Source organism: Anser cygnoides, chromosome 9, assembly GCF_040182565.1.
Source record: "Anser cygnoides isolate HZ-2024a breed goose chromosome 9, Taihu_goose_T2T_genome, whole genome shotgun sequence".
Classification (NCBI taxonomy): Eukaryota; Metazoa; Chordata; class Aves; order Anseriformes; family Anatidae; genus Anser; species Anser cygnoides.
In genome coordinates this window covers 3,150,630-3,176,598 of record NC_089881.1, presented here as the reverse complement: position 1 = coordinate 3,176,598, position 25,969 = coordinate 3,150,630, and the positions used below count along the sequence as shown (strand labels likewise).

General features: G+C 33.6%; 1 protein-coding gene across 1 annotated transcript in view; it reads right to left on the bottom strand.

The window, feature by feature from the left end:
• DNER (delta/notch like EGF repeat containing) overlaps positions 1-25,969 on the bottom strand; it is a 120,639-nt gene that overhangs the window by 35,034 nt on the left and 59,636 nt on the right. The window contains exons 5-7 of the mRNA XM_048063044.2: positions 13,690-13,835; positions 6,423-6,576; positions 961-1,074 (exon numbers count right to left, since the gene is read on the bottom strand). Coding sequence (XP_047919001.2) covers positions 961-1,074; positions 6,423-6,576; positions 13,690-13,835 — 414 coding nt within the window. The remainder of the gene's footprint in view (positions 1-960; positions 1,075-6,422; positions 6,577-13,689; positions 13,836-25,969) is intronic.

Sequence of the window (25,969 nt, the reverse complement as noted above, 5' to 3'; positions counted from 1 at the left end):
AAATTTTCTCACTGAATTTTACCACTAGTTGTTAAGACAATCACTAAAATTCTTCCAAATGCAAAATCTGCCCTGATGTCAAAACGTGTGTGTTTCAACACAGTTGTTAAGTAGGTCACTCATTAAAGTATAATAATCTAGAAAAGTGAGGAATCAGTCTAAAGAAATTACAAATAATCTTTCATTATTAAGCAATTATACATTACCAGAATAGTTATCAGAGTCGTACCCTTAGAGCAGACACAGGGTGCTGACATGACAAAAACATTCACATATCAACTGACATCAGAAATATAATTAGTTCAAGGTTTTAATCTTACTTATAAATAACTAATAGAAGAATTCATAATTGAGAGTTTTCACTCCTGATAACTTTATCTGCCATTCCATTCAGCAAAACGTTACAAAAGCATGCACACTGCCATTGCAGTGTCCTCATCTCACATAGTTACATTTACAGAGTTTACCAATGAAAATCACTGAAAGGATCATGTAGGAAAACAAACAAATCCAAACAGAAAGGAAAATGAATTAAATCTTTTGGGGACTGAAAATATTCATTTATTTTTTACCTAACTGACCCAGATGCAGAAATATGCAAATAATGCATGAAAGGCAGCTTTTCTCATACATTTACTGGACAACACAAAAATCAGAACAAACCCTAGATCCTCAGATTGTCTTATCTTTCTCAGAGTGCCAGAGCCTAATTTCTACTGTGGAGGTGCCAGCAAATGGAGAGAACATTTCTGTGCAACATATGCCCTGAAACACTAATCTCTTACCATACTTTATGTGTTATTGATGACACAGAGATATCTCATCTGGATTTTTTTCTGCTTATAGTTATGGCCTAAGGTACAACTTTGAATATATTTTCATGTAACTGAAAATTCAGACTAAGTACAACCCATGGAACACCGCTTTGTACAAGGTACAAGAAAAATCATTACTGTTTACCTTCTGGACACTGACAAGTGAATCCATGGATGTTGGATGAGCAGGTACCTCCATTTTGGCATGGCTGCTGGATGCAATGATCAATCTCTGACTGGCACAGGTCTCCAGTGTAACCTACAAAAACAGCACACAATATTCAGAAAATTTAGGGAAAATGAGATTTTCTCACTAAATGTATTATTAGGTCACCGAAACAGTAATATTAGTTTCCTTAAACAAAATTAACCAAAGTAATAAATAGAAACCGGGACAGTCTCCTAATTTCTTATAAAATTAGATTTTTAATAAGAACTTATACTTCACTGGAGAAACATATGTAAGTGGTGGAAATCTAGAGATTATATCAAATTGCATTTTACAGGTGATGGGTTCTCATCAGGACCCATACAACCAAAAAAAGAAGTCATTTTGAATGGTTATCAAATGCATCTTGAATCTCAAGTTAAAAATCTTTAGGAAGACTTCAAACAAGACTTGTCATCTGAAATATTTGTGCATATGCTGAATAACTGTCATTTGTTCCTACTTCTGGGCTTCAGAGAGGGTGTTTATTTTAAGTGGGAGCTGTGAAGAACTGCTCAGCACAATTGCAAACTCTTCTAAATAAGCTTCTATAAGTTCACAAGCTACAGATTGTGTGTACTCTATTATTTGACCGTCAGTTTGCTTTGTTCCATATGTCTGAAGTCTATAACACATCCAAAAAATGAACAAACTTACAAAGCACAATCTAAATCATTAAATACTCCAAACTGAAATTCCTCAACAAATACAGCACAAATTCCTGTTCTAATTTTTATTTACTTCCTAGAAACTGTCTTGGATCAATGACAGAAGAAACTACACACTATATATTAGGTGTTTTATTTAAAAAAAAAATCCTAAATAAAATCGTATGTCTCATGGCTGGTGTTAAGGATCCATAAGCTAGGAGTAGATGACACTGTTAATACACTGCTTTGAGCAAGTATCTGAGACAAAGACTCCAAATGAGACAGAGGACATGCCTGGACTAAGATTTTGCTTATGCAGGAAAGGAAAAAAAATAAAAATAAAAATAATTAAAAAGGGTGTGTGTGTGTGTCTTATTGTGATTAAATAATTGTATTTAATGTGATCAAAATCAACATCTTAAAACCTTTTCAGCAGGCTAATAGTTGTCTTTTCAAATCTATTCATGTCAACATAAAGTAGGTCTCAACACAGATTGTTACATTTGGAGTTGCTAGAGCACTACTATAGAAAAGAATCTCTAAGACTTTCTTCTCTGTGTACCTTACTGCTTTTATATGCTATTGACAACTACATTATGATCCTACTTTCTGCAATGTGAAGCCTGGAAAAAGAAACTCTGTTGTATCTAGATTAATGCTCATAAGTCACCTAAACTCAAGAGGAATAATAAGGTTGAAAACCAGAACTGTGCTCGTGAGATAGCTCCTCTGGACCAGACTGAGGCATGTGGAGAAACCTCAGCCTTACTCTTAGTCAGTGATTTTATCTAATTCTAATTGGTCTTAAATTAACATAACATTTACAAAACCAGAAATAAATACTAGAGACTACATCAACTGATTTGTTTCATCTATATGCTTCCCAGTTCTCACATTCAGCTGATTATTATTATGAATCATAATTAAGTGTTTAATGCACTTAAATCATTAAAACGTTTTTCCATGTTCAAACCGTTATGAAGTATGTGAAAGCTAAGAATTACACAGGAATTCAGTGTGTATCCAAAAGAATGTTAGCACAGAAAAGCATAAATGACTGTGTTGCTCTGAAGCTTGCTGAACGAATTTTCTGGCTTCTTGTGAATGTCACTATAGCTTGAGGAAAAACTCATCAGAGATAATATTTTATGTCAGCCTTATGAAAATAAATATGTTCCAACTTGATATTATCTATAGGGCATGTTTTGTCCGTCTGCCAGAGAATATGATTAGGGAGTTTAATACCAAGTATGTTGCAAGTGCTACAAATTTAGAGGTGCTAAGCAATCACTGTAGGAAAAAAAATGTTTGCTGGTCAAATACTTAAAGAATCATTACACCTATTCATTTTGTGCTGTTAAAGATTTTCATAACATTTCCTTCTAGCAAGATTTGGGAAACAAAATACTGTTCATACAGTGAATGGTTCTGAATTTTGCAAATGGAAACAATAATTAAACTATTGTTGCTGTAATTAAACTCTTATTTTCCTGTCTTTAATATTTTTCCATATGCATTTATTTTTAATGGGTAGAAACACAAGTTAACAATGAGTAGGCCACCTGAATAGACTATTGCTCGCTATTAACAAATAAACACAAAAAATTAAGAAAAAAGATAGTGTTTTGTTTTTGTTTTTGTCTTTTTTTAATAAGTATAATGCATTAAGGCCATGGAGTATATAGCTTGTAAGTTCCAGAATGTAACAAATGGAGTTAACTATATTTGGCTTACTGAGGATCTACAGAGAAACTTGATCAAGCTGTCTTTCAGAAGGGAAGAGTTCACATATAGAAATGAAATAATTTAATTCCATCTATGGGTAGCTTTGTGTCCCATCATAAGAAGTAGGAGGGGTTTTGTAGAAGGAAATATTTAGAATTTTGACTTTTTTTTCCCTGTAGGAGCTAACATTTCTTCCAGAGACACGGAGAAGAAATAATTATGAAAACAATGTGCAAATTAAATTTTAGGGAAATAGATTTCAAACGAAAAAAGTATAATCCAGACTTTAAAAAGACAATAAAGACATCAAATAAGAGATATTATAGACACTGTTTTCTTTTTACTATGCATCTCATGATATTGACCCAATGTTTTTTCTACACCTGTGTTAACACTTTCTCAGGCAAGTAATTGAGATGCTGGTCTCCAACAGCGATTACTACTTTAACTCATGGGAAGCTTTTAGAAACTGGAGAGGCCAAATTTTAAAAAATAAAGCAAGCACTTGATGCAGGTCTCTGGGATCATAACAACAAAGACAAAAAACAACTACCAACTTAGATTTTTATATCATTACACAAATAAAATAATATTTGCTGCATCAAAAAATATAATTTTTAACCTCACAGTAGAAGCTGGAAATATCACAGACTTGAATGCCATAATGGAAGTAATAATCACCTTTGGAGTCTCATAGCTAAGTGGGAAGTATACTCATGTTACTGTGCAAAACTTAGCTGTACAACATCAAAACATTAAGTTTTCCTAGTGGAAATGTTCTTAGGCTTTATGGTAAACACATCAGAATTACAAATATTCCCCCTAAAGCTTTTTTTTTTTTTTAATACAACTAAACCCACAAATTTTGAAGTATTTAAAAATATTTCATAATAAGATGGGAAAGTTATATTTCAGTAAAAAAATCTGATTTTATGAACTGCATGTAGGCTTTTTTAGAGTTGTTCCTGGATTTCTCCTGAGGTAGGGAATTTTGAAAGAGAAATTTAGACAGAAATACTTGATACAGAACAATTTTAAAGACAGTTCTCAATAAAAGCATAAAACATAAACATAATATACACACAGAAAAGTCTGTCTTTTCTAATTAAAAACTACTTGTCAAAATCGAAAACAATTCTGAATCAGCCATATTCAACATGACATTAACAGTAGGAATTTTCAAACATTTGAAGTCTGCTTCACTTTGATCTTTTCTTTCTTAAGTTTAAATTATTATTTAACTATATTTATGTATCTTGTTAAAGTGACAGTTATCCGCTGGCATATTTATGAAATAGAGTACATGTGCATAATAACATCACATCTAATTTTCAGAGCAGTATAAATCCATGTTGGATTTATACTTTTGGATATATACATATATTATTTTTATTATTATTATTTTATTGGATTTATACTTTTATATATTTTGAATTTTTTGGATAAAAATCCAAATATAAATCATGTTTTTTCATCACATTCACTTTAGTAACTCTAATCAAAGAGAGAAAAAGAGGAAGCCCTAGAGGCATAAAAAGTACATTAGTAGGAAACAGCATGTCCTTTGGAGAAAGTGAAGGGGCCTTCATTTTTTGCCGTGACTGATTTTCTGAATTACAAAGTTCACAAAACGGTTCAGAAGATGGTACATGTCTGCCACATTAAAGCATCACTTGCATCCACCTGCTTCTGGCTCAGTCAATGTTTTGGCCGGTAATTAAACAACAACCTAGCTCAGCCTGAAGGATCTCTAGTCTGTGCATAAGGGTAAGAAATAAGAGTACACCCATCTCTAAGAGAATGTAAGAATGCCCACTCCATGATCTCACCTTAAGTCAGAATAAAGTGTTGTCACCATACCTTTTATATATATTTTTAATCCATACAAATAAATACCTACCCAGCATTAACATGTATCTTTAGACAACCATTTAGAGACAACCGCTGGAAGCCTGACCAAATTATTCATTTCTCCATCTGCTTTTTATTAAATGGCTTTTATATTCTGCAGAGCTGATGATCTATTCCAGAAGTATCTTCCATTTTCATTTTTCCCAGATAAGACCCCTTTCTCTCTGATGTCAACTGACCAGTAAGTGATTTCATAACTCATTAGCAAGTAAATTGCTCAGTTTTTTGACAGAAATAAAAATGTACAGTAAAATGTTTATAGGAGGCAAAATAAATTACCTGATATTTATCTTAATCTTATACAACTTTTATTGTACTTTAATTTTCTAAAATTATTTAGAAATAAAGTAAATGTTCTATTACAATAATTGAGCTTATCTTTGAAATGTAAGATTTGAGATAGCACTGAGTTTTCTGTAATAGTCATTTTGTAAAGTTTTTCCATCAGCATGTAACGTTAATTTATCCTCCAGCATTCAACTATGACCATCATATTTAGTTTAATTTTAATTTCAATTAAGATGTCTATGTTTATTTGATCAAATTTTAATGGCAAATGTTCTTAAAATAACTTCAGAGAACTCAGGCACTTGATCATTAATCAAACCCACAATATACTCAGTTTAGTTTCTGAATTTTAAAAAAGTTTTCAAAATTTAAGTTAAACAGCTGCATAGTTTGGAGAAGTATTTTTCCATGTCACCAGTGTAACTGAAGAAAAGAGTTTACTAGTAATAATTAAGGCATCTTCATTGAAGGGTTAGCTACAATGTACACTTAAAATCTAAATTTGAAAAAAAAAAAAAGAGAAAGATTAAGAGAAAGCTGATTTTAGGCAGCAAACCTACTGATTTTGGTCATCTTTTCTTACTAGGCAAAGTTCTATCAGCTATGAACGATTCCCTCTTTACATTATGGCTTGGCTGTGTGGTGGTGTGCTTTCTGTGGCACTATTCACACGTGAAGAGTCTTCCAGCCTTTTAAAACTGCCCTTATGTTGTTTTATTTTCCTCCTTTCCTGCTATCTGAAGACACACAGTTGACTGCTCTGCAGAAGATATGCACCGAATGTTAAAACAAAATGCATTATTCACAGCACAATATGATACCCACCAGCCAGGCAACTGCAGGTGAAATTGTTCCCATCATGTTTCTGTGCTAGGTCGGTGCAGGTTGCGTTGTTCTGACAGGGCTGGCTTTGACAAGCATCAAATTCCTCACACTGGGAGCCCTGGTACTCATCCTCACAGTCACAGAAAAAGGTTGCCTAAAAAAATAAAAAATAATAATTAAAAAAAAAAACAGAATCTGTACTTCACAATGAATCTAAAAGGCCTGTTGTAGGCATAGTGTGGCATTCATCATCTTTGTTAGTAATACAATAATTAATATTAGATTTGGAAAATCCTTATATTGCTGAGATTGTTAAGGTTGTCTCAAAAGACAGAAGCAAGAAAAGCTCTCTCATCTGTTCTATCTATTTAGATTAAATACCTTACTTTCTTTGTTCATTAAACACTAGATGGCAACCACATTCACTCTCTTATACATTTCCAAGCCAGATCATTTAGGCTAGAAACACGCAGCTGTCTCATGCACAAACATTGTAATGCAAAGTACAGAATGTGCATGGAACAAAGAGATGGGGTTAGTATTTTATCTTCTATTTTTACTTCTGTTTGCTTCATAGAAATAAAGCTGTGTCCTAAGGAGAAAAGAAAATAATCTTCATAGAAAAAAAAAAAAGACTGTTCTCAGTAAAACACAGATTTCATTTTTCCTTAAAAATACTGCACTGGTAGAATCTAAACAAGGATTAACGTTATACATTTCCAAAACTCAAAACAATGTGTGTATTTATCAGGAACACCAAAAGTACCAGCTAGGCACATGCCCTATGCATGTTATGATATTTGCCCAAGCCTGTTCACAAAAGTGCTCTGAATCTCTCACGTTAGCAGTTCCAGGTTCCCATATGAGGCTGTAGTTCAACAGAAAGGAAAGATGGGCAAACAGTTGAAGATTTGCACTGCCCACCAAGGCAGCACTACTGTTATTCCAGGCTATTGGGTTGTTTCCAATGTATGTACACCATATCACAGCAGGTAAAATTGTGCTTCATGGCATGATGCATCTTAAGTCCTGCTTTCCCTTCTCCCCCTTATGAAGCACTTGGAGACAAATACAGATGGCTGGTCTAATGCTAATGGAAGTAGAAATAAATAGTTTCAAAAATGACACGGTTTTCAACATCAGTATTGATAATGGCTGTGGAATATACTACTAGACATTAGGCAGCTAGAAGTAAAAACTAGACAACCTGGATAAAAACAAACAAACAAAAATTTATTATAAAGATAATCCCCAATATCAATTCATAGTCAAACACATAAGGATCACCTAGCCTGGCTTCCTTTTACAATGGAAACAATTACTGTAGGACACCAGTCCTACACTGTGTGCCTTCCTCACGGTCAATGTCATGTCAAAGGAATCAAATAGAGGAGTTGAGAGGGATAAACCTCCAATTTTAAACTCCAGTCTAAAGTATACCTATTTCTCTGAAAATCATTATTAATCTAGTATGTTTTTTATATCTTTAAAATTATTCCTAGCTGATGCCTTTTTTTTTTTTTTTTTTGCCACTGATTATGAATTTGTTGGAAGCAAATATGTATAAAATAATTTTGTTTTTCACCCTATAGAAATAAAGGCCAGGTCTGAGTTATAGAACTATCTTCCCTATCAAAATAGTATTTCAGGTAGTACAAATCTCATGTCTGATAAATATAGTACTGAAACCTAGAATAGCAACATCTAAAAATAAAAATAAATCAAAACAAATATACTCTTGAGAGTATAACCAGGAGTATAATTAAAATGGGAAATTCTGCATCAGAAAAAAATAATTCATTATAAAGTTAAAATCTTATTTCTAATAATTTTTAGATACCACCTGCAATTTCACTTTATATTCAAGTATCTAGCCATGATCTGTTGGGAATATTTCTTCTAAGTATCCCATATTTCTCTCTGAAATACAGATTTTCTCTGCATTCATGTAGCCACAGCATTTAGTTTTTCTTAGACTAATACCTTCACTTAAACAGTTAACATTCTGAGCTTGTTGGGATCTTTTCATTTATACAGATAAAAAATACAAATACACTGAAGACATTGTGTTGGTGCTACTACTGTCTTTGTACTATTGAAAGAATTGTTAAAGCTTAAAATGGACACGAAGAGAGTACCAGTAAAGATACAAGCACTGTGCCTAGAATCAGTGCCCTGTTTGAAGAGATCAGTCTTGATCCTATTTAAATGTGTTTCTCATTCTTGCGGATGCACTGAAAATAAGAATGGGCTGATCCATATCTGACACTAGAGACCCACATAGGCAAGACATCCAAGTGTAACATCCCATCAGAGTTAACTCTGTCAAAACAGAGAGTTTGGTACCTGTTTGTTTGGAAGGCTCAAGTTTGTGGCTGCTTTATGTTAGGTCTGAGAGTAAAATACAAAGTACATCACTATGTGAAACATTCATCAGAGAGGAGGATGATGACAGATATCTGGACGGTCCACTCAGACACAAAGAGCATGGCTCAGCCTTCACTAAAATCTCATCTCAAAGCAACAGTAGCTGATATTGTAAGTATTAAAACATTTAAACAGTGCAATGATGTCATTGCCTCAACAATATTAATGAAATAAAAAGTTAAAAAAAAAGCTCAGATAATACTGATATCTCTCTAAGAGCATGATATAAGGATCCATTTACCCTAAAAAGTAGTTAACAAAATGGGTTTTCAAAGCAGCACAAGAAAAGCGTTGTAACACTTCAAACTGAAATGCCTAATGACATATAATAGTTCTGAGATGCAGACAAGTTATTCTGTAGATAAGATTAGGTGTCATTGGTTTTATTAGGCATGTCATCCTCACTTTTCCCAAATTATACCATTATTTTTTCTCTCGACTAGATGACATGTACTAGCAAACTGAGGAAAACTAACTCAAGGAGAAACTATACATTGTCATAATGCTAGTATTAAAGTCACTGTCTGAGAATTCCGTGACCGTCCATCAGTAGACAGCTCTTCTGTGTATTTTACTTGATTATGGAATTACAGATCTATCATATAGAACATGTGTATTATTTTGGACAGTAACATAAATTATTTAAAATAATTTGCTTTTACCCAATCCAATTGCCTCTAAGTTTCATATTACAAATTTAGTTGGAATACAGTGTATTTTTCCCTATTGTAAGTAAGCAGATTAATAAATACTGTGCTCATCAGATTCAAAAATTTCAGACTGAAGAGAGACCATAAGACCTCAACTTTTTTTTTTTTTCCTGCTGCTGTAGAAAAGAAGCTCATAAGTGGACTAGAACAAAATGAATGTCTAGGCTTTCTCTTGTTGAGAAAGACTTTCAGCATTCATTGCAACCATTACAGTAAGTTGTTTGGGCAAAACATTACTGTGTGATAAATATGTATTTTGTATTTAGGAGTATCCTGGAAACTAAGTCCATATGCAGGAGGACTTACCTTTAGGCATGCAGGGGGGTATTTTATAATCAGCCTTTCTGCAAATATAATCAAGTGGATTTACCCCATGAACTTATAACCCATATAGAGTACATGGAAATCATCACTATTCAGTTCAATCCGTTATTTCTTAATGTAGGCAAAGGCCAGTTATTTTTGTATAAATCTCAAGGGTTCTAATTCTAGCAATAAAATTTCATATTTACACAGTCTGCTCTTCTACATTTTACACAGGAGAGCTGAAGTTATGGAACAGAGCAATCTGTGAAAGAAATCATTATATCTCTAAATGTAAGCAAAATTGTGGCTCTCAAATCCAATGGATGCCCACAGTTCACTTTAAAAACCTTCATAGAATCAGAAATTCACACTAAATATATCTCACTTTAGATTTGTACTAAGATTTCTCTCTTCCATTCACAGCTAACTTGTTTGTGGACAACTTATTCTGGTTGAAAGTTGAGTATATAATTGCAAATCTGATATTTATATGGTGATGATGACAAGACTTTTTTTTTTTTTTTTTTGAGACATTCACTCTTCCTTTGTGGAAAAACAGCAAGTATGGCAGCAAAGCTGTGGTACAACGTTTGTACAAAGGAAGGAAAAGGTATTACTTTGGTTCAGCATCACCTCACTTCACAGAAGTTCATAGTTCAAAGCTGTGAATTTTATGTTCAATGACAACTACTATAGAAAAAGAAACTGTCATTATGAGCATACAATTGCATGGTCACATTCTATAAAAAAACATCTAACTCAGTAAGGAATTAGTGAAAACTGGCCAGGACTTCCAGGTTAAACTAGAATTCATTTGTTTACAGGTTTTATGCACTCCACAGATGACAGTATGCCACTGCACTTATATTACTGCAGATTGTTAATTACATTTAACTTTCCCATTAAACAGATGTGTTACTACATTCTATTACATTAAGCTAGATTTGGAATAAAACTATGAAGTACATAAAAACACAAAGACAGTCATTAATCTTCTTGGCGTTGGAAACAAAATGACTACAGCCAGCACAGCTCTGAGCCTATTCACCACATTAGGCCTTTTATGTGTTCTTCTAAGAAGTTGTTTTTCATCCTGCATGACTAGATTGTGCAAACAGAGCGAGTTATAGATAAAAACAAACAGCAAATCACAAAGGGCATGTTGCAAATCTAAAGAAAAATAGAGTTTCAGTTCTGAAAAAAGAAATGCAGAAGACGCATCTTGGGGTAAACCAATACAGCAGTTGGTACATGTCAAGCATGTAGTTTTGGCAGTTGTTTGCACTGTCATTAGGGAAATGACTAATACATTTTAGGGTATATCTCACCTAAAATGAGTTAAACAATAGCAAAACCATCCTGCTTAACAAAACGTTCACCTTCTATTTTTAACTATGATGCTTATGCTGGGCCTGAATTAGTTTCCTGGCTGAAATTCTATTATGCAACTAATAAGCTAAAGAGTAAGGAAAACTGACAGATTTGAAAAATCACTATGGCTGGACAGACAACACAAGATTTTTACTTTCCCTGGAGTAGGAGTCTGGTCATAAATTAGCAACATTTGGAAACACTGAAGTTTTACTGAGTTAGCCCCGGCCAGAGCACTACCTGGCGTAGGTTTGATGACACTGCAGAGGATCACTGGGGACGTTCTTCATGTGTTGAAGGTCTAGAAAATTCAGGAGCAGTAAGAAAAAATATACTTCTGAAGTTAATATTTTATTTGAAGAGACAAGATTTAAAGAATCCTACTAATTCCAATTCACTGACTACCATGAACTGGTAGATGCCTCTTAAGAAATGGACTTCAGCGTGATTTCTACATCTCATAGCTTCAGCTACAGGGGTGTCCATCAACTACAACCTTGCACATGTTATGTCAAAAACACTACCTTATAAAGTTTGCTGTTATTACTCCTCAGGAGAAAAGTAGGTGGAAAGATAGGAAAAAAATCTAAATTTTCCTGTTAATTTTCCATGGAAAGGAACACACTGCATGCACATGAGGGAGTTCTTTTGTCACTAACAGTTCTAGTTGTAACCTATAATACTTTCAATGTGATGATAAAAGGTGGGGAAGTACAGGTACTGAGTTCCCTTTTTTTTTTTTTTTTTAGTGAAATAACAGCTCCCCTTTGCGGCCAAGAAGCTAATTTATCTGTCTTTTTAAAGATTATTTTATTTTCCTTGTAAGTCAAATGCCATGTCTCAGATATTTTTAAAACATAAGTGGTTATTAAAAGCAATATATGCATTTTCCTTAGTATAAAAATATATTAATTCTTCTGCATACATACAAGGATTAACATATTTTCTCTTTGTGATATATAGCCTGCAGTAACAGAAAGAAATTAGAGACATAATAAAGGACTAACAACATGAAAAACAGAAAATAAGACTATTTATCAAAGCCTTTAACTCTCAACCTGACCAAAAAAAAAAATGGAAAAAGGGAAGACATTTTGATATGCCATTACATATAATATGTTTGAACATATTACTTACATTAATCAAATTCAAAATGCTGAAATGCAAATTCAAAATGGCAGAAGAAAAACATTAAATACAGTAAAGCAGGAAAAAATAAACTGAACTATGAAATAGGACACTGTATGAATGAATACATTCTTGGGAGATCAGTCAACTGTTATGGTAGAGTAGCATTTACTTCTAACTGCATCTTGCAGTAATTGTGTTCACACGTTACCTCAAGCAATTTAAATTTTTATCTTTAAGAAATAAAGATTTTCTAGTCTTCCAGATGTTAGCATTGCCATGCATATATAGATTACTGCAGCAATTTAATTATTGTTGTTACAATTCAAATTGTCATTTTTCTATTATACACGCTTATTGAGAATTTAAATCAGAAAATGGTAGCAGATGAACTATCAGTGAATTCCCTAAATATGCCAAATTTTCTGTGCTCACAGCAGGCTCACAGCTGCTAATATTTACTCAACAGTTACTATTGCTTTTATCTCCCAAATGAATATTAATAAAACCAAAGATTACCTGCACATATCTGTGCTGAAAATGACTTTTAATCCAAGAAATAAAATCAACTCATATAGAATGTAGCAGAGCATACAGGTTCTTGTACACAGAAGGCCAGCCTGGTTTTGCCAAAGCAGTATATAGAATGCAAATTTAACACTTCTGATTCTTATTTTTTTCCTGTTACTAGATTGTACAACAAACAAACAAACAAAAACCACAAAGTGGCCAGCGGAATGCCTGTTGCCATTGCAGTCTCCCAATAGTATTAGTTTAAGGAAAGAACTATACAGGAAAACTTTCAGACATTATCAAACTACTCTATTCTATTACTTCTCATTATTATGCTCGGAGAATTCCATGGTACTGTTCACTGATTTGTGAACAAGCAATTATTGAGATGTGAAGAGGTAAGTTTATAGTAAATCAGACCTGAAAAACAAAGGCTGAAGATTCACAAACTGGAGCACACTGCTCTGGAGATTGGGGATACGAAGTGCCCACCACATCTTCTCATCTCAAAAAGAAATATGCTTGTGTGACGACAGGCAGATGCAGTATACATTACCTTGTATACCTGCTTTGAATAATTGTTTTTTATTGTCAGGGCAGCGTCTGACTCTTTGCATTTCTTATTAGTCCGTTTTTTTAACCAGCTCATTTTTATGAATAGGTAATGAATACACTGTTATTATTTAGTAACATCAGTGAGCCTTTGAAGCCAATTTCATAGCAGCAAGGTATACTCACACTCAGAGGACCCCTGTAATTATATTGGCATTGACTTTCCACATTACACAAAGATCTTGATAAGTTCACCTTACCTTGTCTGGTTTGGTGATGCATTTTCCTTTCCCCGAACATGAGAATTTATCTGAATGGCTTCCCACAGGCATACAGGTACTGACTTTCACGATCACAGTCAAGCGTAAAGCTACAATGCACTTTGTAACTGAATCATTTAAAAAACCTTTAAAAAAATAAATAAAATTCTTAATATATGAGAAAATACAAGAAGTTATGCTAATACATGTTGATGCTAGACAAACAAATAAAATAGAATTGAAAGAAACTATCATATAAGAACATCATTGCTCATATTTTATACAGACCTACCAAAATTTAATGCATGTTAATGCAAATTGGAATGGAGTCTGGAAACAAACAGTCATCATATTGATTAACATAAGGAAGACAAGCTGGTGAAACAGATCTACCTCCTGGGCTGTAAACTGCTATCATTTCTTAGCTCTCTAATAATCAACCACTTTTATTTGCTTTTTGATAGTTTATATTTCCTTAAGTTTTAATGGCAAGGAATATTAAAAACATATTCAGTGGAGAAAAACATTTACCTTAATTTTCAACAGTTACTTTAGATAGAACTAGAAAGCACACAGATCATAAACAGCATTACGATAAAAGGTGGACAGTTTCTTTGCTGTGTTTTTGATGGAGTCTGCAAATACATACATGCTCAGTTTGACAGCATTACTTTGTATAATTGCAATACAAGTATTACTGAATGTCAGATCTTATCACTGTATAAGGTGATTCTAGGCATAGGTGATAAAGATGAACAAAACACAGAAATAATAACATTTGATAAGGAAGAGAAAAATTCATGAATTTCTGGCTAGCATCTGTAGTTGTATGAAAGTTTTTTTTTTAAAAAAAAAAGTGATTGGAAGCTATTAAAATGCACTGGAGCGTAACAAGAACATCTTTATCACCTATATTTCTAATAGAAATATCTGTAAGATAAAAAGTCAGAACAGGAAAGACAAAACAAGGAAATATACAGCCCATAAGATACACAGTTAAGTCAGAGATACATTTAGCCTGCTTCCCTTGTGCTCAAACTGCACCATTCCACCACTGTGATTAGACTCCTGGGTTACAGCCCTTCTGCTTGTGGCATCAGTTAGCTGTTTCTGCTTTGACCTGGGAACTTGTGGCAGAATATATGTGAAGTGACGTAACGAGTGTGGTTTTGGTACAGTATATATATATTTTATGCAGAATATATGCATTAATTTTTTATTTTTTTTTAAATCCTTCTATAACCTTATGTTGAACCTAATTTTATTTCACTACCCTTAACATAAGGAGACTCGTAAGGTTCTAAGATTGTTTCAGTATCTGGAAAGTTGCAAACAGAGAATGAATGCAGGATTATACTTCAGAAATTAATAGAGAGAGCTTAAGGAAAAATAGATGCTTTTTCTTAGTCCGAATAGCTGTAATTTCACAAAGTATGACAGCAAATGGATGCAGGAAGCGTATGACTGGTTTTTTTCTCATATTTTCTTCTTTAAATTCTAGGATACATTTATGGCATAAACCTCAAAGGAGCATTCAAGATGCAGTCCAGCTTCTTGTGCTGTAGACTGGAGATGGAACGACACTTGGTCAAGTAGAAAAAATAGTACAATGTAATATTTACAATGAACAATGTTTCAGGAAATAGTCTGAACTCCAAGTGAATTTTCTTTCCAGAACAGCTGTTAAAAATTACTTGCATTCTGCATATAAAAGTGTCAAGCATGACTAATTCTACAAATTCCTAAGAAAATTGTATGGAAGACTTTCATTCTCTGTTCTTCATTTTTAGATTTTGCTTTTTAAAATGCTGCATCCTTTGAACAATGAGTTGTCTATAGTAGAAACACTAAATCATATCTTCAAACCAGGAAAATCTCATGTCCAATACAAATATCAGTGGCTTGAGTACAGCTGCCACAAGTTAGCTAAATCTAAATATTCTAGAAAATAAGATTAAAACTGTATAAGGTACAGTTGCACATGTCTGATGGTCTCTTTTGGTTAGTGGAGATAACTGTAATCTGTTGAACTCTTCTAAGACAGCCATTTTATTCTGGCCTCACTCCCCACCCCATTTTTACCCATCTGTTCAAAAATGCAGCCAGAATTGTTTCCTTTAACAATTGAATATGATTGTCACAGACAGTCATGCAATTATATGTGAATGCTCAGAAGAATGTGGTATTTAGAAAATGTCTTTGGGTTCGCATTTGCTTGTCTGAAGCAGATTGTTACGTATTCTTCAGGACAGTTCCCTAAAGGAATATCAAATCAACCTTCTTTCTACTTTGAGTCTTGTTACTATTTTGGTATCAACACCCCTTAGGCAAAACACTGAAGAAATCATTATTCTCACTGGAAAGCCAAACAGTTTCCTGTGATTTCTAATTATCTCACCTAATTTCTAAATACTAGAAAGATAAAAATATGACTATATATTTTCCTTCTATAGAAGTTGCACAACTTTCTGAAATCTATAAGTTTTAAGGCTAGAAGAAGTTTGTCTGATCATCTAAATGTGACTCCCTGCTTAATGCAGGTTAACTAATTCCTTCTCCAATTCCTGTAACGGTGACTAAACTAGAGTGAGTTTTAAGCCTATTTTTAACTTCTAGCTAGGAGAATATTTTCAGAAGCATATTTACAGCTCCCTTCATCTCAGGTCTGGAGAAAAATATTACAGTTGTTCATAGCAAAAGGTAATTTTGTTCAGTTAAACCTTACTGGTTTTCGAAATCTACTTAAAACAATGACATCAGGGTATTTTAAGTTGAAGAATTCAGGGTTGAGCTACTTACAGTACTATTACAGAAATTATTAAAACCTAATAAATCAGAATATGATGTGGCAAGTCATTTATGTTGCAGAGGAGGCATTTTCAAGCTTTGTGCACACAAATTGGATAGTCTGAAAAGTGCCTGAATGACTTCATTGGCAGTATTCAGGTAAAATATGCTACAATTCATTCCATCCTGGTAGTTTCACCTACTTAAGCCTACAAGCACAAAGCACGAATACTCCTGCTTCTCCAAGATTCTCACCATCAAGAAGGTGAGAATGAAAAATAAGGAATAAAATCAAAATAAAAGATGACAATATTATTTGTATTCGGCTACTTTCAACAAGATTATATTATGCCATTCAGATTACTGCTATATCTTTTGTCCCAGTCACATATGATTTCCTTACACCTGTATTTAGTCAAGACTGTAGATTAAGTTAGCATCCATATTCACAACGAAGTAAATAAGGAGTGACTACTTGCTTGTGCTGCTTTTTTACCTGCAGAATGCCCCATCCCCTCCATACTTATATGATCATCAGTAGTACATTTGTAGATTTTGGATTTCACTTCAACAACATGCAGGATTATTTATTTATTTATTTTACAAAGGAAGTACTCAAGCACTGATTGTGGATTTTGCTGTGCTACGCAAACTGATTTGCTTCCTTAGCAGCATCCATTTCTGAACAATATCTTTCTGCAACGCATTTATTCTTATCTTATTGCATATTATGCTAATATGACACATAAGATTGTACTACAAATCGTAACCAACTCTTAGTATGCACATAATACTATCATACACAGAAACTATCTCCTATTGTAATTGGCTCAAATGTATTTTCCCTATTGCAATTTTAATATATATTTACCTACTGCTGAAATAATAGATTATAATTTTACATCAGAAATACAGCAATAGTTCCTTTCACCAAAGTTCTGATTCACAAAAGTACGCAAGTCTTTTAAGTCAAACTTAGGGAATAGGTCTTTAACTCCATCTAAAGATTCTTTGGATGAGAAAGAATGGTTGCCAAGGGGTCAGGACACTTGTGAAGCATCAGTCCCCCAAGATTTCAAAGTATTTTTAGTCTGGTTTCCTAAGGAAATAAGACAGCAGTGGAACATCTATCAGTTTCTATCTGTCCTTTTTTTTTTTTCCTCTGCACTTGCCCACTCCAAAATATTAAGTAGAAGTGAGAAACAGGTAGACAATGACATTCACAATCTTTGATGCAGTACTTCTGAGATATCAGTGCCATAGGATGATTGTACAGAACATCTGAAATCATTCTCTAATGATACTACTAGGCAACACAGCATCTGGGGATTCAAAAACACAGCTGCAATAACAGAACTGCTATTTTGCCCACAAACAGTGCTATTTATAAGTGATACAACTAATCAAATATCCCAACTTCAATACAAACCAGCATGCTTACTGTGTTTTGTCACTAAAGCCTTGGTCAGATACTGCTTTTAAAAGTATTGTATCTGATTCCCATTGTGATAAATAGGCTTCAGTGAGAATCAGTTCAAGAACTGTTTCAAATACTTTATTTTTCAAAACATCACATGAAACACAGCCATTTAAAGAGTATTTTCTTCACTGACAAGGGACTACGAAACTTCTCATTGCTTTCCCCTCACCCCAACTGATATCATAGTCACATTCTGTTTAAAAATAGGTATACTTTCTTCTTTCACTACCAGCATTGAAAAGTCATCCTGGACTCCGAAAAAACAAACATACACTTTGTTCGCAATCACCGTTACAATAATAAAGATAAGCATTGTGTTGGTCAAGTGATATTCTCAGTAACATTTCTGCAATGCCATAAGAACCAGATTGACAATGGCAGGCATACGCGGATGTAACAGAAAGCAAAAATTGGGTGTCAGAAAATTGTTAGCAAAACTTTGGGAAGAAACAGCACACAGCTTGACTTTCATGACTGAGAGTTAAAATATATGTATGAACTCAGCAAATTAGTTGGATACAAGTTGCATACAAAAATTCTCAAACACATGATCTGCTGCATCTCCTCTATAACAAACAGCAATTTCAAAATTTCATTATTCCTAAACAATTAATAACCAATAACTTGGCTGGACCAAAACCCATGATGGGATTATGAAATAGTCAGTTAGCAAGAGTATGCTTACACTTACAAAACCACCTGCATACAGCTTATTAAAGAGATGTGGCACTAGCTTAGAGTGTGACCTATCATGGCTTCAAGGACTGTGCTTACTATCCAAGATAATGGTGAAAGTACAGGGAAGGGTGACAAGACTAATCTACTGATAGATTTCCTGTATCACAGTTTCCCCATTATGTGCTTATTTATCAGTATCTCCACAGTGCTGCCAAGCTGGCAGCTAACTATTTTGGGCACAAATGTAGACCACCAGAATTTCTGATATCACACTTAACAAAAGCAGTAAGTGTGATGGAATACAAATGACATAGCTAGGACTGCAAAAAGAGGAGCTGCAGTGGATTGCATGGGTGGCACAGTCAGCTAGGATTTATCTATAGCAACTGTCTCAACTTAAAAACAGTAGAGTAGCTACCCTATATTTAAATACACTGCACTTACTGTTACACTACCAGCTGAAGATCTCAAAGCACTTTACACATTTTATTAAAATATGTCTCACATTTTCTTTTACATTATGCATTAGTATCCTCATTTTATAGATCATGGTAAGCAATCTGTCCAAGATCTCACAATGCAAACAACCACATGATCAACTGAATGTAAATATCTGTGAATTGGTCATAGGAGTTGTATTTGAATAAAGAGAAATCTTCAACAACAACAAGAAAACTGAAGGTATTTTGCCAAGCATTACCAATTTGAGCATATAAACCTCCAGATATAGACTAGAAGAAATATTTCCCACCATTATCTGGTAAAAGCATCAGTGGATAAAAATTAATACTAAAAAATTTACTAATTAATTAAAGAAGACTAAAGAGTAAAAGTTATTTACATGTTAGCTTAAAACGATCTACCAAAAAAAAGTGAATAGCCATATGTTTACATCTGCGTATGTTTAGACAAGGCGCATATAACTCAATCATGAAGGGCAGGACAGGATATTGATTTTTGATATACTTTTTAAAATAGCCTTTCTTGTATAGCATAACAGCATTTTTCGGATTTTTTTTTTTTAGCTAGATGCTTAACTTCTTACCATATAAGGTATAAGGCCATCCTTTGAAAAAGTCATTGAAATCAACATTTCATTGAACTGTTTATGCTGCTCACACTGCTGCTGCTGCTATTGTTTATCAAAAGGCCATTTTCCGTGAGGTTAGCTCTTATGCCCAGAACCCCAGGGAAATGTTCACAGCTAAGGACAATACTCAATAGGGCCATTATAGGCAAATTGCACACATGAAAATGAAAATCCCAATAACTGCAGTAGTTGTTTTCAAATTTCCCCACTAGTAATGCTGACTTGCACTAAAGTAACTAACCAGTCAAAGAAGCTCAGTAACTTCACTACGTAGTTTTCAGTGAATTCATTTCACACGTTCCTATTACAAAATAAATTTGTCCTATTTCAATTTTGCTTAAGCAAATACGATTTCAACATGCAGCAAATTGTTCTCTTTTGGTGGAAAAAACCCACGTTTTAAACATATACTACACAAAACTTACCATCTAAAAGACAGAGGTAAAATTTGCATCCTAATCTGAATCTCTATAAAAACAGATAAAAAGACCAGAAAAAAAAAAAAAGACTTTTTTTTTCAAAATATCTCTCTAGAATCTTTATTTTAATAAAGTATTTTGTACATTAACTTTCATTTTGGCTATTCATATCCCTGCAGTCTGTATTAGTGGTGACCACCACTAATAGAGAGGCAGGACAGCATTTCAGATAGCAAAACATCTCTGTACATATATACATATGGATCCCACTCTTCTACAAATGCACCAGATCACTTCTGTTGAGGATCCAAGCATTAATTTTCCTTTCTAAGAAAGGCTTTAAAAAGTGATTCAAGCAAGCTGCCTTATTGATGCCAGCATTTGAAAATCATCAGTGGCTTTCATCACACCATAAAGATGCTATAGCATCCACTTTCAAGTGAGTTTGTGCAGTGACCACTTTTCAAACACTTTGTAGTTACAGTTTAAACTAGTTAAATTGTATTATCAAAAAGACTTGGCATCTTGCAGGAAAACAGATTACAGATCTACATCAGGTCTACATCAGATTTCTTTGCTGCAGTGAAAATAGCAGTTTAAAATAAACATTATAATTTAAAGATTTTGCTGGAGAATCTATTTGCTGTTCATATAAAAATACGTTGTTTTCATGCATATTACATGTTAAACTTTCTGCCTTATTATCTGCAATGTCTTAACAGACAAATAGCAATTTTGCTTATTAATTTCTTCCTCATTTTATAAACAGACAAACTAAAAGCTAATGTAGCAATATGACATGAATGCTGCTTTTATGCTGCACCATGGAAATGCTACATAGAGCAAAAATTGCAAAGCAAATAATTTCAAGCTATTTACATGCTTTTTCTTCTCTCTTTAAACAATTATAGATAGATATAGATATACAAACTCTTCTAGTGTATTAATTACGGGGAAATAGAGGCTAAACACTAACACCCACCAATCTGTCATTGCTTTGCTATTTTTTTGAAACGTCCCATCACTGTATCTTCAGCAGTAGGCACATCAAGGCAGAAAAGCAGTCTTTTCAACATTTTATCATAGAACCTGATGAGGAGCACATTTTGTCAACACTGTTAATATCATAATAAGCATACTGAAGACCTGAAAGCATAGAAAATATTTTACTAGTGAAATAATAATTGCTTTTTTTTGGTTTGGGGAGGGAGAAAGGAAGGACACTGTTGCTGCACAGTCAGCACTGCCAACTCCCTGTTCTACCTTATGCCCAAAACCTCAAAATAAATACTTCTTAAAACTTAAGTGATTATCACATATGTAATTTTAATACCCAAATTCACCAAAAAATATTAGCAATGATGGTTTTGATTATTAGTAGAATAGGACTGTTAAGTATCGTATAACTAGCATTAAATATCATTTCCTAATGCAAAACTCAATAGCAAATCATACATTTGCTAAATATATACCAATACAGGTTTACCTGTACTGGACTACAAGATAAATTCGAAAATGCAAAATGACAGCTGACACCTGTGGATGTGAGACTTGAAGTATCTTTAGTCATGAAGGACAGAGTTGTTCATGTAGTGAACAATTATGTGAATTTATTGCCAGAGTAAATTAACAGACTAAGATGTGTAATAGATGGTATACAGTGTCTATAAAACTTCTAAATATCTCAGCCTTAAAAGAATAAAGAGTTTAAAGCTTTTGGGGAGTCGGTTTTGCTTTTCAACCATTTGGATAGCAGACCGTATTTCCAAAATAAAAGTTCTAGTTTTCAATTAGAGGGTGATTGCACATTTGGATAAATAAGATGCATGCAACAAATTATAGAATATTACAATAGAGTTGCTATAAAAGCAACTAAATATCCTTCATCATCCATTAACAAGGCTTTTTTATATTTTTGAAAGGAAATCGTTAATGCATTATTTTCTCAAGAGAGATATTATTTAATCAACTTAGTAAATCTTACGCACTTGCAACAAACTTGAATAGAAAAAGATATACATGTTCCTGTACTTATTCCCAGATGCAGTATATTATTCCCTGAAAGAGAGAAGTGCATAATTTTAGGTGTATTAGACCCCCATCAAACATATAGCAAGCAGCACTTTCAACTATGGAGAACCCTGGCTGTAACCTAATAATATTCAGGATAACTTCAGTCTGAAAGACTCATGCACAGACTGACACTGCATCAGGGCACTCTTATCTCATTTTTTCAGAGTTATAAAATGCTTTTGATCTGATTTTCATTTTTTGTGATACATTGCAATAAAGAATAAGTATGCGACTGTAACAAGACTAGGTTTTGCGATTAGTCATTTTCATATATTCTAGTACAAATGTTGATACAAAGATTCTGAATTAAAAGAAATATGGATGATACATTTTATAAACATGACAAATAGCTTACAAATAATAACTCATTAACTTCAAAGAATATTGGGACAAATAGTGTGAAGCTGTAACTTCACTGATGTAAAAGGCAGACTTTCCATGAGTTAATATGTTTAAATTTTGATCCCTTTGTCACCATCTCTTACTTAAAAATGAATTCTACCTTCTCATTCACTTCCCAGCTATCTCTTTTCCAAATCTTGATATCCACCCTAGCATTCCACTTTACACAATAGTTATTTTGGGTGCTATTCAGAGAATACAAAATGCCTTCAATAACACACTTTTTTTTTTTTTTTTTAAGTCCTGAATTTGGGGACAAAACTTTTTAAATTTTCATGGCATTAAATGAAGCATTTTTCTTGCAAACAGCTGGGTAGAGATTGATAGTTCACCTGGCCTTTACTACAGATTACTTTTGTCTAGCAGTAGTGTGGTTTTAAATGCCATTGGCACCTTGGGATATACTCTATGCTTCATCCTCCACCTAACCCACATAACCTACTGAGTGAATCAGTATTCTCAGGGTCTTTTTCACTTCACAACCTGAACCACATTGGGCTTTTTTTTTTTCCACTGGCTGATAAGTAAACTTTCTAATAAAACTTAATACATTATTTTAGAAGACTGCCCAATTTGTGGCCAGAAATGCATTAATAAGTACTCTACGCAAAGCAGGCAGAGTGAGAAAGCGTGGGCTTCATTCAGCTCCGTATCTTTTCCCATCTGCTGGGGCTCATATTAATGGGGACAAGTGTTGTAATTTAACAACATAATCATACTGCATACTCTTGGCATCATAGGTCCTCTCGCCCTGCCAAAGTCTGTTCAGCTGCAGCAGCCATTTTATAAATCACATCATGGAAAACAGGCCAAAGTTTTTGGTTTAATTGTGCTTAAACTCTTTTCCTTCCCTCAAGCCCTTCCACCTCACAGTACAGAGATTTCGAGTGTCTCCAGGATAAGCAATGCTATGATCAAGTTCTCTATTTCTGTGTCTCAGAGACAGGATTATTTCCAGTCTGTAAGGATTGTGTCCTAGATCACACAATCAACAAATCCGTACATTATTTGCAGCTTCTCATTCTTTTCAATCTTGTCAAAGCTTCTTTAAATTAATGTTGATTTTTTTAATTAGTTGCCACAAGGTAACACACAAACCACTTAATATTTCCCACAATATTTCCCACAATCTTTGACATAACCATCTTATTCAGAAAGATTTGTAGGAGGTAATTAAAGTTACCATGCTGTGTAACAAACTTGGAGGCAACACACTCAGAAGTGACTCAGATAAATTGTAGATCAAAAGACAAAAAAAGTTGCATTACTCTCTCAGATCTTCCTCTTTTTTTCTTTTACGGTCCTAAGAAGAATTTTTTAAAGGTCAAACACAGTTGCATTGTACAGAATTTGCCAAATAAGAGAAGAATCCCTTTAAAAATCCTTTGAAAAGGGAAGGAAAATTATTATTTTTTTTTTAAGTATATAAGGTAAATATATTGGTTGGCATGGTCCCAGGAGTAAAGCATTGCTCTCCTTACAGCATCCCACAGCACCTCATGACCTTGCAATTGTTCTGTCTTAAGAGTCATCAATAAAAACACATGCTAGATTACTGTTGTTCTGCATTTGTTTGTTTTATAAAAGCATCCATTTTAACTTAGATTAATTATGTAAACCTTACCTGAATTATGGATTTCAGCGGAGTTCAGATAAAATTCAGCATTTTTTACACCAATTGACTAAGTTTGCTTGTAAGCTATACACCCAAGACATACAATTTATTGGATGAGAATTAGTGATGGAAAGCAAGCAGAATATTTGTATATGAATAAGAAGAAAATCTATAGAATGCTTTGTTTTCTCTTTCTTACAATAAATGGTGATAGGTCACGAACACTTTTAAACTAACAAATGAATATTTCAGTTTCCTTATCGCTTTAGCATTTCACTCTATTTCTGTTCAAGTGTTTTATTAAAACAAGTTAATTCTGGAAGACCTATAACTAAACTAAGGCCACATAAAATAACCTAGTCCAGAAAACTGATGAGTTATCTCACTACTTGATTATCTCATAGAATAGAGGCACGACTTCTCGGAACTAAAAGATATGCAGACAAAATATTTCATATTCATTTTCTATCAAAAGCACTATGGGTAATCTATCCATTTGATAAAATAAATTTAAGTAAGATTTATAAAAATTCAAATGTACTGTATCTGCACTTATCTTCACTAAGCACTCAGATGCTCCCATTCATGAATGTATCACTGTATTATTGGAGTCTCCCTGCTGTTCCTGCATACGCATTTATGATTCATGTTCTTTACATAAATCAAATTACACTACAATGACTGGAAAAAAATCTGCAAAGAATTTCAGTACCAGGAAATTGAGACCAAAGAAATACCAGAAAGTAAGTGAAAGTAAAATAAGATGCCTCAGAAAACTTGTACTGCACCAGATAAATTGTACTAACGGTCTTGCTTATGAACTAAACTTGATTTTATATTCATTAAGGAAAAGGTGTGTTTTCAGCTCATGTTAACTAGCATACAGTAAACTATTCAAAGCAAAAACCCCCAGGACAGAAGGATACCTACAGAAGGGCAAGTAGGACAAGGCAAACTATATGACAGAGTTAAGACAATAGTCTTTTTAGGCATCTAAATCAATAGCCTACGCTATATAGCCCAGTGGAACCTTCACAGAGCAGCTTAGGCCCTCTATCTGGGAGCATATTAACTAAAATGTACATTTAGCTACATGTCCCTCTGAGTGCAGGAAAGTTACAGATTATTCTATGTCAGGCAAGCTTTTATTTATTTTTACTAAACATTAACTACCCCAAAGCTAAAGCAAAAAATTATCCCTGAGGAAGACACTTTTAACGCTGGTAAAATAAAATCAAAACTAGAATAAAAGGAAAAAAAGGGGAAAAAAAAAAAAAAGCTAAAATTAAATATCTTGGAAAGAAGTAAAGGATAATGAAAACATAAGGAACTAGAAAATTATTTGCAGGAAATAGATATTGTTAAAGAAACCACTGCTGATGGTTAATAAATGATTACACTAACAACCCTCAAGCAACGTCTGTGCTAAGTGACAACTCATAAATGAGAGAACATGGCACTACTTCTGCATTTGGGTTTCTCTCTGTATTAGACACACACACAGAATTTAGCCCAATACTTCTGCATCAGAATGCATTTTATTTCACATTTATTAGCATGACAAGTTGCTGAATAACAATTTGTGGCAGCTTATGCTTCATTTAAAGATAGACAGCATTTCAAGAAGATTACATTAAATGCTGTTATGCAATGTCTTTGGTTTCATGTCATTGGTACGACAAACAATATACCCAGAAAGCTCAATTTAATTAAGTCTATTATGTCTAGCACAAAGG